Source organism: Camelus bactrianus, chromosome 11 (genome assembly GCF_048773025.1).
Source record: "Camelus bactrianus isolate YW-2024 breed Bactrian camel chromosome 11, ASM4877302v1, whole genome shotgun sequence".
Classification (NCBI taxonomy): Eukaryota; Metazoa; Chordata; class Mammalia; order Artiodactyla; family Camelidae; genus Camelus; species Camelus bactrianus.
This window is the reverse complement of record NC_133549.1, coordinates 12,977,700-12,993,647: the sequence shown is the minus strand read 5'-3', so window position 1 is coordinate 12,993,647 and position 15,948 is coordinate 12,977,700. Positions and strand designations below refer to the sequence as shown.

Below are 15,948 nucleotides of genomic sequence, written 5' to 3'. Positions count from 1 at the left end.
GTTCTACATTCGTTGAAGTGAAGGACTGAAATACTTTATGACAATAAACGGCTACCTAATGAAAAGAAGGGTCAGACTATGCATGGACATCTGGCCTCTGTGAGCCAGTGTGGACCTCCGGGCAGCAGCTTGCAGCCTGCGACCTAGAAGAGCGCTGCTGCTGTGTGACGGGGAACACAGCGCCCTCGGCAGCGCCCCACATCGGCGCATCGCCCTGAGCAGCGCACCGTCCAGAGCCACAAAAGTACTAAACTGACACAACATTGTAACCTGACTGCGCTACTCCATATACACAAAAAAAAGAACTACAAAGGTATTAATGTTCACTGATCCACTAGTAGGATTCTGAAAGTTTGTTCTAAAGAAGTGGTTTAGAGGAGGAACAGACTTGTGTTCATGAAGGATTTACTGATGGTATCCACAGTTTTGAAAAAATTCAGAACAATTTTAAATGCCTATCAATAAAGGATGCTCGAGTAAATTATGACATACTAACTATATAGAAAATTATGACACTTAAAAATCATCTTGAAGAATGGTTAGGAGTGGGAAACGCTTATGGGAAATTGTGTAAGATACAGAATAGAAAGTTGTTTGCATGGCAGTCACCACAGCTGTAGAAATACGTGTGTGTTTGGCCAGAGACTGGATAAGAACAGACAAAAATGAAAAGCATATTAGTTGATGAAATTATGGTCAATTAAAAAAAGGTTAATGTTTAACTAGTTTTACTCTTTAGAAACCATTGAGCTTGGTTGAAAACCATTACTTTTGAGAAGAGTCACTTAGGTTGTTTTATGTTTGAGATACAATGTTAGGACACCTTTTGCTGTGGTTTTTGTCTTACACTTAATTCTTTTATTTCAGCCCTCGGAGATAGAAATGGAGTCTCAGGTACATCTCTATGGGCACACAGAAGAGATAACCAGCTTATGTGTGTGCAAGCCGTATAGTATAATGATAAGTGTAAGCAGAGATGGAACCTGCATCATATGGGACCTGAACAGGTATGGCCGCGCCCCGCCTTGGTGTTGCCTTGGTGTCGCCGTTCACACGCCAGACACAGAGGCACCAGCGTGATCGCTCTGCCTTGTAACAGCTTTAAGTGTGATATTCAGACTTCACCTTTATAAGCTTAATGAATTAAAAGATCAGTTAGGAATGTAGTCAGGAATTCCCTTTAAATAATAGGTACATATACACTGAGGAAAAAAATTATACAAATAAGAGAATATAATTATATTTAATGATCATATTGTTACCGAACTGAATCTTGGGTCCGCTCGCCCACTCACAGTAAAACCAATCTACTGACACAGGGTTGTGGTGAAGCAAAGTGCAGCGTTTATTTCAGGAGCCAAGCAAGGAGTCCAGGACAGCTAGTGCGCAAAGTCCTGAACTCCCCGATAGATCGGTGTCCGCAAAGCGTTTTTAAAGGCCAGGTGAGGGAGGGGGGTCAGGGTGTGTGATCAGCTCGTGCACAGTCCTCTGGTTGGGGGATGGTGAGGTCACAGGGCGGGGGCACGGGTTCACGCCATCAATCCTTAGGCTCCAGGAGGTCTGGGGGCTACAAGCTCATGGTCATCAGCTAGTTAATTTCTCCCTTTCGGTGGGGATTTCGCATCTGTAAGACAGCTCAGGAATGTGCCTCAGACACTGTCATCTAGGAACTTCAGAGACAGCTAGGGCAGAGGATACGAGGGAGGGGTCTGCCCCGGGAAGGCCCACGGGGTCCTGCTCCGTAGCGATACGCAGATTCATGTCCTTGGTCTTTCAGGTTGTGCTACGTACAAAGTCTGGCAGGACACAAAAGCCCCGTCACTGCCGTCTCTGCCAGTGAAACCACAGGTGACATAGCCACCGTGTGTGACTCAGGTGAGCAGGCCCCAAAACCGCAGCAGGGGGTGGTGGCGCTGGCAGTGCACTTGGCCTGCTGGTAAGCATCACAGGCTGAGCGTGGCGCTGCCTCGCTCGGACCCCGGCCAGACCTGAAGGCGTAGGTGGTAGCGCAAGTGTGTGTCCAAGTCCAGGAAGGCCGAGGGCTGAGCTCGTCAGCTTGGGTGTCGCCCTCTGCAAAAGTCGGCACTGTCGTAATGCAGCTCTTTTTCTGGTACGTGTGAGACTGCGTTCGAGCACATCAAAGTCACGGGAACTATTGCCACGTAATTATCTGGGTTTTCTTGGGTTTTGTTTTCCTGTCCTTCTTTGCTTCTGCTTTTTAAGTACTAGCTTTGCCACCTTCCTCCTGAGTAGATGACCAGCGTCAGCTGGGGTGGACTCTGAGTTTACGTCTCCTGGGTCCTGAGAGCGCAGCACAGGGCACCTAGCGGAGGCGTGATTTCCCTGCAGTCTACGTGGCAAAGACGTGTCTCCCAATCGAAGCTCTTGCTTTGGGGTTTTCGGTTTTTTTCATTTATACACATTAAAAAGCTTGATGCATCCAGCGGGAAAGAACAGTTGAAAAGTCCATGAATTTTCTGTTTTCACTTCTATTAATTGAAAGGATCCTCTGAAAACCTTTCTTTCTGCCCACTGAGTTCAGACTGTCTGTGACACGCCTACAGCTGCCGGTCTTCTGTCCTTCGCTTGCGTTTCTGTTACTGTTTTTCCCTGACACCAAACGTGTGGTCTTTCCAGACACCAGACAGTTCTCCGTTTCTGTGATACCAACTGGGTGTCCAACGATGCAATTCAATTCTGACACTAACTAGTTTAAGCTAGCAAATTTAGGGATCCCAAGACCCCTGAGCAGGTTCAGTAATTCTCTAGAATGACTCACAAAATTCAATAAAACCCTCTACTTACGAATATAGCTTATTATAAAGGATAGAAACGAACACCCAGATGGAAAGGTACTTGGGGGAGATCTGAAGGGTCTGTCCACGTAGGGTCAGAGTGCACCACCCTCTTAGGATGTGAATGTGCTCCACCCGCCCCCCCCAGCCTGGAAGCTCTCCTCACGCTGTTTAGCGGTTTTTCTGAGGTCCCACTATGTGTCCTGGTAGATCACATCATCGGCCACTGGGACCTGAGCTCACCCGCCAGCCCCCTCCCCTCCTCAGGGTGGGAGGGGCTGTAAGTTCTAACTCAGTCATCTTGGGGTTGGTTTTTTGGTACCCAGCTTCTATCCTAAAGCTGTCTTGGGCCTCCCCGCAGGAGTCAACTCATTAGCATACAAAAGACAGTAAATTCACCAGGGTTCCAGGAGCTCCATGCCAGGGGCCTGGAGCGAAGTCCAGATATTTATGTGTTTTGCTGTCCCACGGACGCCTCTCAGAGTTTCATTGTTTGTACACAACATTCATTCATTCTGGTATTCAGGAAAAGGCATATCTCCAGTCATGCTTAAAGATTTCAGACGTGAAGTACTTGCCAGTCTCAGCCCCCAGTCATAAAATAATGACGTGAAAACATTTTTATTTCCTAATCATCATAACTGAGGAGGGAGAGAGTTGACTTGAGCACCACGAGTGTGGGCGGGTGCTTGGCGACCCAGCTGGCCGTTCCCCCTTGAGGTGCACGTTAGCAGCTTGCAGTGTGTCACGTCAAGGCGGGTCTGGGGAAGTGCTGCAGTGGTTATTTACATGCAGTTCTCTGCCTCCTTGTGTTGGCAACATTTGGAAGTTAGGGCTGATCCCTAGGGAGCTGAATTTTGTAAAGTTAATTACTTTCTGGCTGCCAGTAGTGATTTATGTCTGTGACATTCTATCAGCTAGTCATGGGAACAAGAAACCAAACTGCTTATGTTTGCGATTACCAGCTCCCTAGTAGGGCACTCAGGTGTCCCCAGGTAGCGCACAGTGTGACAGAGAAGTGGCTGGAACTTTCCTTCCAGTTTGAACAAAAAGGCCTTCTCAGCTCGTCTGAGGCCTCTTGGTACATATAGAAGAGGAGTCGTAAAGAGCACTTGGTATGTAGAGAACATAATGAAAATAATGGCTTTTTAAGAAAGAGGACAGAGTGTATTTTAGGGACCCAGACTAGAGCTCACTCCCCGATTCCTGTGGTCCAAGAAGCGAAGGAGATTAGCAGACGTAGCCAACCGAATGCCTTGGCTCTTTAGTGAGAACCATCCAATAACCTTAAAAGCAGAATTTTAAATAAATACACGTATGTGTGTGCGTGTGCGTGTGTGTGTGCACATATATGACCTCAGAAGTGCCTGGGCTGGGGCTGAAGCTCACTGGCAGGCTCACTGCTCCTGGTCCTGGTCTCCCAGTGCTCACCACGGGCTGTGGCTTTTATAGTGATAAGTTGTGGAATGTATTAAAGTGTGTAAGTGTTGCCATGGATGGCTCCTGTGTTTTTTTAGAATCATTCTGCCACTGTATCAAAACGCATGCATTTCAGCCAGGGTCCACAGCCTGGCCTTGCACTGCCAGTGGCATCATAAAGTTAACACAGTCGTCTCTGGGTCAGAGCAGGGGGTGGTTCTCTCATTTATTTTAATTTTGAGGAAGATGTACAGGAAGAATAAGGATTTTTCTCAGGAATGCCCAACTTGCTGACTTTTGACTGATGTGCTAAATTATACATGAAGACAGTCTGGTATTGGGTAAGGGCCTTGATTTGATTTTATTTTACTAAATTTTTTTAATATTTACAATCTTAGGCACATGAGTAGTCACTTGGTTTTGTGGTAGACCAAGTTTCTGGGGGACCTGCTAGGGTCATTCTTTGCCTGTGAAGTTCCATACCCTGCTTCACAGAGTCCAGGGCCACACTGAGACTTTCTGCCCTGAAGGACTAAGCCATGCGGTAGCTGTGCCTTGCAGTTACCCAGCCCTGCATCGGTGTCTTTTATGGACATGTATCCAGTGACTTTAATAAGCCTTCTAAACTTTCTAGTACATATCTGGTTACTTTATATACTTTTAAAAATCTGTTATTAGATATTAAAGTCAAAAGAAAGAGTGAAATACAGTCTATTCATGTAGAAGATGAGTTTATCTGGTCTATAATTGTATTTCTTTAGCATATTGAGTCTCTGTGTCTTGATGCTTTATTTGGATAATCTCTCCTAATCAGTCTTCTACCATGGAAAGGAGACCCCTGGGCATTTTTCATCTTTGGGGGGGGGGTGTAAAATGTATGTAATATAAAAACTGCCCTCTAAACCATTTAAAATTCAGTGGCATTATTACCTTCATAGTGCTGTGCAACCCTCACCACTGTCTATTTCAAAAACTTTTCATCACCCTACACAGAAACTCTGTGACCGTAAGTCCCTGTTCCTCCCTCCCCAGCAGATCCTGGTAACCTCTGTTCTGTTTTCTGTCTCTGTGAATTTGGATTTGCCTAGTCTAGATATTTCACATAAGTGAAATCGTATTATATTTGTCCTTTTGTGTCTAGCTTATTTCACTTAGCATAACATTTTTAAGATTCATCCATGTTGTAGCCTGTGTCAGAACTTCATTGCTTTTTATGGCTGAGTAATATTCCATTGTATAGATTTACCACATTTTGTTCATCCATTCATCTGCTGAGATTGTGTCTTCTGGCTATTGTGAATTAACGCTGCAACGCACCAGGCGTTTTGGTTTGTGATATTCAAAGGTCTTTAGCATGTCTTTAGATAAAGAAATCTTTGCAATATTTATTTCTTTTCTATAAAATATGAAATCTTTTCATTGCCTTAATAAAAGAGAGAAATAAGTTCTCTATTTTATGTTAGTTCTAACGGAGAGATAAATTAAGTGGAGTTAACACATTGTGTCATCCAAGCTTCATCACGCCTCTTAAGCTCTCTCTTCATCAGCATGAGAGTATTTCTCCAAAGGAGGCTGGGCACACACATCTCCGTGGGCCCCCAGACCACCAGCCCCAGTTTGCAGAGGCTGGCAAGCGCTTACTACGTCCTCCGCCCCCTGGAAAACTACAAGAAGTCTGGTCACTCGTGCTCTTTGAAAAGAAAGAATTTGTTTAATAAGACATTGATTTACAAGATTCAAACTTGGACATTCTGAAGAATTAGATTTCTCTCATTTTCTAAGAATTAGTTTTTAACTCAGCTTTTCCTGTAGCTGTCTTTTTCTCCAGAAACCCTTTAAGTCATGCATAGGTGGTTTCAGAGTGTGTTCTCTGTGGGGACTGTTTAGCTTTCCAGGTACTTTCAGCTTCAGATTTGGCAGTTCGTGTGCTGAAACACTGTGACCACAGAAGGACTCGTGGTTCATTTCCCTCGTGGCTCTGCACTGTAGGTGAATGTTTTACTTTTATTTTTCTCACTGGGCGTCATCTCTAGACAAATATGCAAACTCTGTGTGGCTCATGATGTAGTAACACATTTACACAGTCTTCAGTCATGAGTGGTCTGTAAACTTGGTCACTCAGACAGACAAGCTGGCCTCAGGGAGGCGCCGCAGGGCCCCGCGTAGCGGGCTCTGCACCCTCCTCTCTGGTGACCCGTGGGTGACCACGGTGTTTCAGCTGGTGGAGGCAGTGACCTCCGACTCTGGACGGTGAACGGGGACCTCGTTGGACATGTCCACTGCAGAGAGCTCATTTGTTCTGTCGCCTTCTCCAACCAGCCTGAGGGAGTATCCATCAACGTGATTGCCGGGGGATTAGAAAATGGAATCGTGAGGTAAGAGGAGTCCTGACGTCTGTGTGCTTCTTGATCATAAGGACAGGACAGTTTCGAAGGTTCGCTTTCACTCTCTAGGCACGTTAGCATTTGATGTTTAGAGATTTAAAATCGCCTTCAGATCTAGGCTCTTCAGTTATTCCTGTTTAACTTCTAAATCATAAGGAAAGCGTTAGTGCACTTTTGAGATTTTATATTGTTTGTTAACTATAAAACAACAATATGAAAATAAACAAAGTTAAGTTGACTCACTCCCACGCCCACCCGCACACGTCCCAGAAGTAACTGTGGGTAAGTGTTCGCTGTGTTGCCTTGCAGATGCTCTGTAACACGGGAACAAACACGCAGGGCTCCTTAGTGAAGGGAATTTTAGTTTGCAGAGTCAGGTGACGCCTCTCTTCTCCCTCCAGGTTGTGGAGCACGTGGGACCTAAAGCCTGTGCGGGAAATTACATTTCCTAAGTCAAACAAGCCCATCGTGAGGTGAGTCTCCCGGCCTCCCACCTGCATCTCGCACCCGCGACTGTTCTCGTGACGGGGACAGTAAAGTGCCAGCGGTACAGAGATGTGTGACCACATGCATTACAGGCCACTGAGCACATGCAGACACCACGATGTCCAGGCCCAGCGGCAGGAGGAGGCCCAGTTCCTGTCTTCCTGGAGCTTAAAATCCGGGTCAGGAACTCAGTGTCCAACAGAGAGCTCATAGGGACGGAGCCCCAGGAAGGCCCCACCAACTGTAGCAGCTGCTTTTTTCCTTCCTTATTGAGAGCCCCATCATGGTGACTGAGCTATGGGAGGGAGTGTGACAGGTTGATAAACAAGCAGTTCCCCTTTGCTCACAAATTTGACTTTAAAAACACAATTAGAAGTCGGTGATTCAAATTCTACCTTATTGAAATAAATTTCTTTTTAATCCACTTAATGTAAAGTTTAATGAACCTGAATTACTTACTTATTAATGTTACATTTTTACCCTTCCCTTTTTCAGGGAAATAAAGTATCTCCATAATATAATCATTATATATTTCTAGAGAGAGAAAACGGGGCAGTGTTCTGTTTTTAAAGTGTCTGTACCCGAGTAGCTGTTGTGTAAGTCACAAGGCTGAACAGGAAGGGCGAGGAAACATGCAGAAGGAGCAGCATGCCCTCCCCTTCTGGTCTGGGCGGCATCTGCGTCACTTGGTGAGAAGGAGCTTCACAAACAGCCAGCACAGCAATTAAACAGCATTTGAATTACAGTCAAAACCAGTGAGTTGCAGGCGGGCCTCTCTCTGTCTCCCTGCGCCAGCAAAGCTGTCTCAGCCCCCTTAGATGGTTCCAGTGTGATCACCAACCCCCTTAGATGGTTCCGGTGTGATCACCAACGTGCCAATACAATGCTGAGAGACCCGGTGTTCAAACAGGACTTTTGTTTTCCAGCCTTACGTTTTCCTGTGACGGCCACCATTTGTACACGGCCAGCAGCGATGGGACAGTGATCGCCTGGTGTCGGAAGGACCAGCAGCGCCTGAAACAGCCCATGTTCTATTCCTTCCTTAGCAGCTATGCGGCTGGGTGAGTGCGGAGGACCTCCCCTTCTGCAGAGCACTTCAACTCCAAGCCAGTTTGCCAACTTCACCGGGCCCAGAAGGTCGAACCTGAAGACATGTTTGACCAGACAGACCACCCAGATAACGATCGAGTCTGTTCATCTGCACAGAGTTCTGCAGCCTCGCAAGGTCCTCAGGGGAAAGTTTTGTTCTAGTTTAGTGATAATGTGGAGGGTCGTGTGCACTGACCAACAACGTTTAAGGTTGGCACAGTCCATTAAAATCATATTCTTAGAGTGTTTTTCCACAAGGGATTCTAAAGGAAAGATTAGTGTCTCTCTTTTTCTGTTTTCTATTAGTTCCTGTTTTCTATTTTTCCAAAAAGACCAGTAGAATTTAAGTTGGTTAGCTAATTGTTTATATAAAATACTCTAAAAAAAGTTACATCTAAAAAATTTTCTGCCAGGATAACACACACCTCCCCCCTCAAAAAAAGGAAAGATAAAAATGAAAAATTCAGGACTTCATCATCACTTTCTTTGAGAAGTATGCAATTCATTAGGTGCCTCTGCACCAAACATTTTTTGGAATATCCAAATATCAGACTCTCAGTGTTAAGGCAGTTTTTGCCTGTTGCCTTCTTAGCTCAGAGTAGAACCAGAATTTTTGACATTCTGTTTCTTCATAAAAATCCTGCTTAAAATCCATAACACTAGATATTGACTATCCTTACTTGAGTCACTAAGATTTAAACACAGTTTACAGAGCGTCAAGCACTGAACAGTTTGCAGCAGGAGCCCTGCACAGCAGAGGACGCTAGCGCAGGCATGAGTGATGCAGGCCTGACACGGCCTGTAATCTAACGTGCAGGAGGAGTTACCGAAGAAAAGGACAGCTTACTCTGTGCTAAACAGGAGGCAGAATAATTCTTTTAGGAAGCAGTTTCCACTCTGTTTCTGCTAACCTTTACCCCCCGAAAACCCTAGGAACGATAGAAAAGTCTGCGTGTACGCCGCAGCAAGCTTACATGCGGTAAAGACAGAATTCCTGAAAATCCTGGGTCAGCCCGTTCCTGCCGTGACACTGTGGCTGCATCTTCCTTGGGTGCTGCTGTATCGGCTTTGAAAACACTGTCAGAGCAGCTCAGTAACGCTACCATGAGATAAAAGTGTGTGTTCCTGCCTAAGAATAGCTTGCGTGTTTGTTCTGGGAAACTGAGTTCATATGGTGTTTACAGAACTACTTTTGTAACTTCCAGACTTTCTAAAACATTCTGCTTAAAAGCTGTACAAAGTCCAATTCCAGAGCCTCTGCCGCGGAGACACACACGCGAGCAGGCGGGTGGCCGCGTGTGCGCGGGACCTCACGTTGCGAGCGGGGCGCCCGGCCGCCTGTGTCAGGCTCTGCGCAGACCCGGCGGCGGTCCGGTCCGGGCAGCTGCGGAGGCGAGGGTCTTCCTGCTCACGTTGCAGTGACTGTCTCTGTTTAAAAAAAAAAAAAAGAATTGCAGGTATTGCCTCCTTTCCCTTTTCTACTGAGAACTGTAAACTGGCCCCTTGTTAGAATAGGGTTGCTACTCGGTCTGTTTTTTTAAGGCTGAATTTCATTTATCTAAAGAGAAAATATGCACCATAACTGGTCTTGTCAAGAGTGCAAGATTATATTTTTATGTAAAAAGTTAAATTGGGGGGTTATTTATTCAGCATGAGACTTAACGTGTGTGTCTGAAACGTGTCACGACGTGCATGCGGCAGGGAGACGCCCGCCAGTGTCACTGGCTCTGCTATCTTCGTGTGCACTGCCGCTTCAAATCGGGAATAAATTTCATGAAACAGACTTAAGGACTATTCTTAACACAAGTTAAATATTATGACCTGACCAGACCTCAAGTTGGTGGCTTTTTTAATAACCCGTACAAGTTCTATCTTTAGCTCCCCTGTAAATCTATGTTGCTAAAAAGGGTAATTTTCATTTCTTAATGGTGGGCTTCGTGAGACATTATATATTTCAACTTTCACTACTGTCAAATGGCGTTTAGATATTAGTCCCAAGGTCAGACCACTCGCTGCTGAAAAAGGAGCATCTCTCCCTCCCCCACCCCTCCAGTGGCATCGCGTTCTGGCCCCGCCCGAGTACTGGGCACTGGGCAGCAGCGAAGGGCTGGCGGCGCCGCGGTTCTCGCGCTCCCAGGGGTCGCAGGCTGCGGAGGAGCTCGGTGTCAGCGACGTAGTGAGTGAAGTTACAAAACGTGGCTAAGTGCTGGGAACGAAGCGTGCAGGGTCCTCTGAGGGGATGTAACAGGAAGCAGGGGGTTCTGGGAAAGCCCCCAAGAAAGTCAATTTCTGTCGCGGAGATTCGACAGGTAAAGGTGGCGCAGGTGTGTTCCAGGCAGGACACGGCCAAGGCCTGCGGCGGGGCGTCAGGGAACCGAGACCTCAGCTCCTCTGGGGGTCTTGCCAACGGTGAGTGAGTCCACCCAGCAGCACTCCAGGAACCCGGGCCTAGTCTTGTTTCTGCTTTGGACCTGCGGCATTAAGGATGCTCGAGATGGAGCACACCTGCTTCTGGGTGTCTGTCCCCGAAAGAGCTCGGAAGCAGCGTCTACCAGCGTGAGCTGCCGGCCCAGCTGTCCCAGGCTGACCCCTCCGGTGGACGGCCGGTTCCGCCCACGCCCGCGCCGGGGCGCGGCGGGGAGGGGGTTCCTCCAGCTCTTAGAGCCTCTCCTGGGCTTCTGCTTCTCGCCCTTGTGGATGACCTGTTCATGTTCTGAATCAGACAGAAGAGCTCCAAGGTGCTCCGGTTCCAGACGGTGGCACGGGAGGGCCCTGCGCACACCCCTCCGCCCCCCGTACGGACACACGGCGTCTGCGGCTACAGCAGAACAGTTCCCTCGGAGAGGAACCCCCAGACCAGCTCAGCGACTCCCAGAATCTGGGCATAGGGGACACACTCACCATCAGCCCCACTCCCAGCACGGCGGCCCACAACTGGGGACGGGCACACAGCCCCCAGCTTCTCCCTGCCGAGCAGGTGGTTTGAACCCCACATCGGGCACCCCGACTTTTACAACCTCCGTCTGAGAGATGAACCCCCCAAACATCCAGCTTTAAAAGCCAGCGCGTGCGCGAGACCCACAAGCTGTAGCAGATTGGGAAACGGATCTTAAAGGTTCTGGACTCCGAGCTAAGGTCCCAGGCCCAGCATGTGCCCAGTCCTCCTGGGAAGAGGCCTGTTGCTTATCTCAGGAGCTGCAGGCTGAGGGGCCCCTGCGCTGCTCTCCGAGATGGAAGGCGGCCGCACCGTCTCTGCCCACCCTGCCTTTCCCCGGAAACCGGGTTGTGCACGTTCGGGTTTTTGTGGCTCCCCCCAGGGGTACCCCCCATCACCTGGTTCTGGGGGCGCTCAGGCTTGCATGCCCGGGTCCCTCGGGCAGCGGACAAACCCCCAGACTTTCCATGAAAGAGGCCAACTGCGGTCCTCTCTGGAGTCTGGAGGGCCCATGGGTGTCACGTCTCTCCCTTGCCTGGTGTCTCGGAGAAGGGACCTGTGAGCCTCTCCAGCACCCCCGCCCTTGGGTCTGCCGCCCAGAGGACATGTTCCTTGAAGCCTGGCTCTGGTGGCTGCCTTGTGTTCACAGACTCATTGGGACAGTAGCAAAGAAACACTTTCTAACTAACACCCCGGGGCTCAGAGCAGAGGGACCAGACAGAAACTCCCGTCTCCCAGGCTCCCCTGAAAGGGGTACGTTCGTGAACTTTAAAAGCTGCTGCCTGGGGGTCCAGCTTCCAGTCAGCCTGCATCTCGGTGCTGATGGAGACCCTCCCTTCGGAACACCCCCACTACCCGGGCCTCGGAGAAGAAAGCAGGCTGCTTGCACAGAAGGAGGTTTGAGAGCCAAGTCCCCCTAAAACCAGGTTCCTCTGCCGGGTTTGCGATTAACCTCTCTGCCCAAAACCTTGTTCCTCGTTTTATCCTGCCTCTGTTTCCCACAGGATCGAGGGTTATCCCCAAAAGGGAGGACTGAAACCACGCAGGACTCTCCCAGGTACATAAGCCCTTCCCTGTCCCTGTTTCTTGTTTGTAGAATAAAGGCTTTAGTCTCCTAGGCCTCCCTGAGTCCCACAGAGCGGGCTCAAGGCTAGAATAGATCCAGGACTGCCAGTTCCTCCTGAAGGGATACACAGAGCAATTGGAGGCACAGCTTTGAGCTGTTCTCCAGAAAGTGGGCCCCCACCCAGCAGAGGACGGGAGCTGCACTCTGGCCACCAGCATGTAGAGCCCAGATTGGCGGGAACCAGAAGGTTGAGATTCTTGAAACATCATCCTGTTACCTCACCACCAACCAATCAGAAAGTCCTCGAGCTGATCACACATCCTACGATCCTCTGTCCTAAAACCGTCTTTGAAAAGCTTTGTCTTGAGCGCCACTGTAGAGCCGGGTCTTTGGAGCACAAGGTGCCTGTCCTGGCTCGGCCCGGCCACAAACCTTTCTCTGCTCCAGACTCCAGTGTTGCTGTTGGTTTGGTCTTGCTGTGCACCAGGCACGCAAACTTGGGTTCGGCAGCAGTTTCTGGGGCACCAGCCGGCAGCCTGTGCCCGCGGCAGGTTGGCCCTGGCTGGGGGCTGCCCCTTCCCTGGGTCCCAGCAGCTGCTGGGGTCGTTTTGCTCCGAGGAACCCTGAGGCGGAATATCCTGATGTCTGGTCAGCCTCCGGTTCCAGCTCGGGTGAGTCAGTCCGGCCACACAGGCTGGGACTCCCCCCTCTATCCGGGCTCATGCCCTTGCGGGAAGGGGGCCCGTCTGGACCATTCCCTTCGGGAGCCGAGCTAGTCTGATTCAGAGGCCTCGGCTCGGAGGGGGAGTGGAAGTGCCGGTCTCTGCCCGTCCGGCCTTCGGTCTGTGCGGCCGTGTCTGTTGGTGGTGCATTCGTGTGTCACCATCAGTTCTTGCGTTTTTGACAAAGTGGAAGTCTTCCCGGGTCCTGGAGGCTGAGCAGGACAGCCGATCCTTACAGGCCTCAGTGAGACCATCTGTGTCTCTTCCTGGTTGTGACCCTCGTTAGGGGGCCCTGGTGGGACTTTCCTAGGAGGATCCTGGCAACTTGAATTATCTGTAGTGGGGGGGGGGGGTCGGGGCGCCAGCTCAGTACCTGCAGAACCTGCGTGTGCACTGCTAAACTACCCGCAGGGAGAACTCACGCAGCAACTGTCTAGAGAAGGGAACTTCCAGTGAGCTAAGAGGAGCCGAATCTGTCTCCAGCAGCCCTATTACAGGCCTCTGGGCAGCTGGGGACAGAGCCTCACCCGAGAGCTGAGGCTGTGAGCAAGCAGACATCGGTCCTCCCAGGGGCCCATTAGGGTGCATCCTGGGTCTGGAAACTCTGTGACTGCCCCACCAATGCAAGAACAACTTACTTCCTTCTGTAAAACTGTCTGGCCACGACACCAGCTAGGTGACCAGGAGAAACAGCCAGAAAGCGGCTCCCTAAATTACACCACCAGGCTCCAGCTAGACTCACTCTGCGGGAGAGGAGAGACGTGAGATTCCCCGCGCCCAGTGCTTTATGGTCCTGGACCAGGGCCAGGGGCTCCAGGAGGAATGCAGGCTTAAGTGTACATGGTGGTCTAACTGGGAGAGGAAGACCATACTCCCCGTTTTGAAAGGACCCCCTGAAGACCCCTTCAATTTCCCTTTGCCGCCCGTGCTCCCAGTAATTACGGCCAACTTCCAAAGATGGCAGGAGGGCCTGACACCCCCACCTCCCAGCTGGTTGAAGGGGTCTTTCGGGTTTTCAAGAACCAAGATGTGGCAGAAGAAGAAAAGAAGGCCAGAAGATGAGGAAGCAGGCTGCCCTGTTTGCAGTGGGGCTGGGGGCCACCCCAGGCAGCCCCGGAGGAGAGAATAAGAAACGTCATGGGTGAGCGCCCTCTGCCCCCAACGTGGGACACACGGGCCACCAGCCGAGCTGGGACCTCATCAGTGCACTTACTGTGAGGAAGCGGGGATGCCATCACTGTCCCCAGAGGGCAAGGCCTGCGCCAAACCCCTTCCTTTCAGCTCCCGCTCCTCAGCTGGTCCTCAAAACATCCCCCCGGCCTCCCCTGACGAGCCCCGGGTTACCTTAGAAGCAGGAGGAGAGCCGGGGGAACTGGGGGTAGAGAGCAGCTACCCACCACGTTCCCGGTGTTAACAACCCGAAGGGGCCTCCTCTCCAAGAGGTAATGCGACATCAAAGAGGTGTCAGGAATGGAAGGTACCAGGAAATCTCACCTGAAGATGCCCCAGACCAGACTCACTTGTTGACCTAAAGCTGCTTCTGCACACGGCACACCCACACGGGTCCACAGCACCCGGACCTGGGGCAGGGCCTAACGCAGTTCACCTCCGGCCACTCCTCCGAGGCTGGGAAAGGGGGCTGTTTTAGCTAGGGCTCGGAAACCAGCACCGAGAGTCGAGGAAAAGGAAAAAACGGGAATATGTTCCAAACAGAAAACACACTAAAAGCTCAGAAAAATACCTTGATGGGACAGAGATTAGTGATTTACCTGATAAAGAGGCGTAAATACGCTTACCATGCATGGATGAAATAAAAATCCACATTCTAAGGCCAGAGAAGAAAAAATGTAAAAGCGATTTCTCTGCCCGCTTGGGGCCCTCCCTCCCCTCGAGTGTGCACTGTGCGTGTGTACTGTGGTTAACCAACCCCCATGGCCACCTCCGGGCACCGGCGTGTAGCTCCCTCGAAGGTCACGTTCCTTCCTCAGTCCTGTCCAGTGTCACACCGACCCCTCACCCACTGTTTACACGCAGACATCTCTGGTGACCTTTGTGTGCAATGCCCACATACCATCTCCCTTAAGGACAGCCGTGGGTGCCGAGCCGCCCGGCCAGAAGCTGCAGGGAGCTTGCGGGCTGCACCTGATGGAAGTTCGTAGCTTAACTACTTACTTACTACGGCCTTAGTGATGTCGCTAGCTGTGTACTAGCATTCTGCCTGTTTTACAGGTTATTGTTTCTTGCATTACCAAGTGTGTGACTGAGCCTCAGATGAATTAATGATGATCAGCTGACTTGAAATGACTGCCCAAATATGTATTTCTGTAAAGCCAATGATTGTAATGGTGAAACTCGGGTTTGGGAAAAAGCAACAAGACGAAACCGTTTCCTGGACCATGACAGGCTGGTAGCACGGGCGGCCCAGAGGCGTCTGGTCTCTGTTAACAGCGCCTAGTCCAGGAGCAGCGCAGTGAGTGCCCACCACTGAAATCCTTGGCGGACCTGGGAGTGAGCATTCCTAGCCCCGTGGGACCAACTGGTCACCCAGTGCCTCCCAAACCTCAGTGGAAATGAAGACCCAAGGCGAAGGGACTGTACGTGTCGCCCACCTCCCAGTGCTACAAGGGTCAGGCCATCAGCCGCTGCGGGCGCTGCCCCAGACGCACTGTGCAAGGCGTTCAGGGTGAAGATCGGGGGGAGGCCTCTGTGCTCTGGGAAAACGGACAGAACAGGCCCTCGGAGAGGTAGGTATTTTCAGAAATTTTTTATAAACCTGGATCCTTGCCTCCTGCCATACTTAGAAAAGCACGAAGACCATGAAGTGAAGTGTCTGCTCCTCGTGGCTGGCAGCATCTTTCTGCTTAGACGTGTGCTTGGTCGCACACACCGCTTTGCCAAACTCACGTATGTACTGCTCACCCCCGACCACCTCTTCAGAGCAGCGCTCAGAGCTCCGAGGGGCTGTCTCTCGGGTGATGAGCCTCAGTTGGTCTCAGGTCCGATTTTCCGTTTCTTTCTTTCTTTGATTGTTGGTCAAGGGCTCTTTTGTTGC

The 15,948-nt window shown here is 50.2% G+C and overlaps 1 protein-coding gene across 5 annotated transcripts in view; it reads left to right on the top strand.

The window, feature by feature from the left end:
* Positions 1 to 9,956, top strand: part of LYST (lysosomal trafficking regulator) — a 205,077-nt gene extending 195,121 nt beyond the window's left edge. For all 5 annotated transcript variants that reach the window (XM_074373251.1, XM_074373253.1, XM_074373254.1 and 2 more), the window contains 5 exons: positions 868 to 1,007; positions 1,778 to 1,875; positions 6,433 to 6,589; positions 7,000 to 7,071; positions 8,011 to 9,956. In XM_074373251.1, the coding sequence (XP_074229352.1) occupies positions 868 to 1,007; positions 1,778 to 1,875; positions 6,433 to 6,589; positions 7,000 to 7,071; positions 8,011 to 8,149 (606 nt within the window). In that variant the 3' untranslated portion in view covers positions 8,150 to 9,956. The remainder of the gene's footprint in view (positions 1 to 867; positions 1,008 to 1,777; positions 1,876 to 6,432; positions 6,590 to 6,999; positions 7,072 to 8,010) is intronic.
* Positions 9,957 to 15,948: the final 5,992 nt, after the last annotated feature.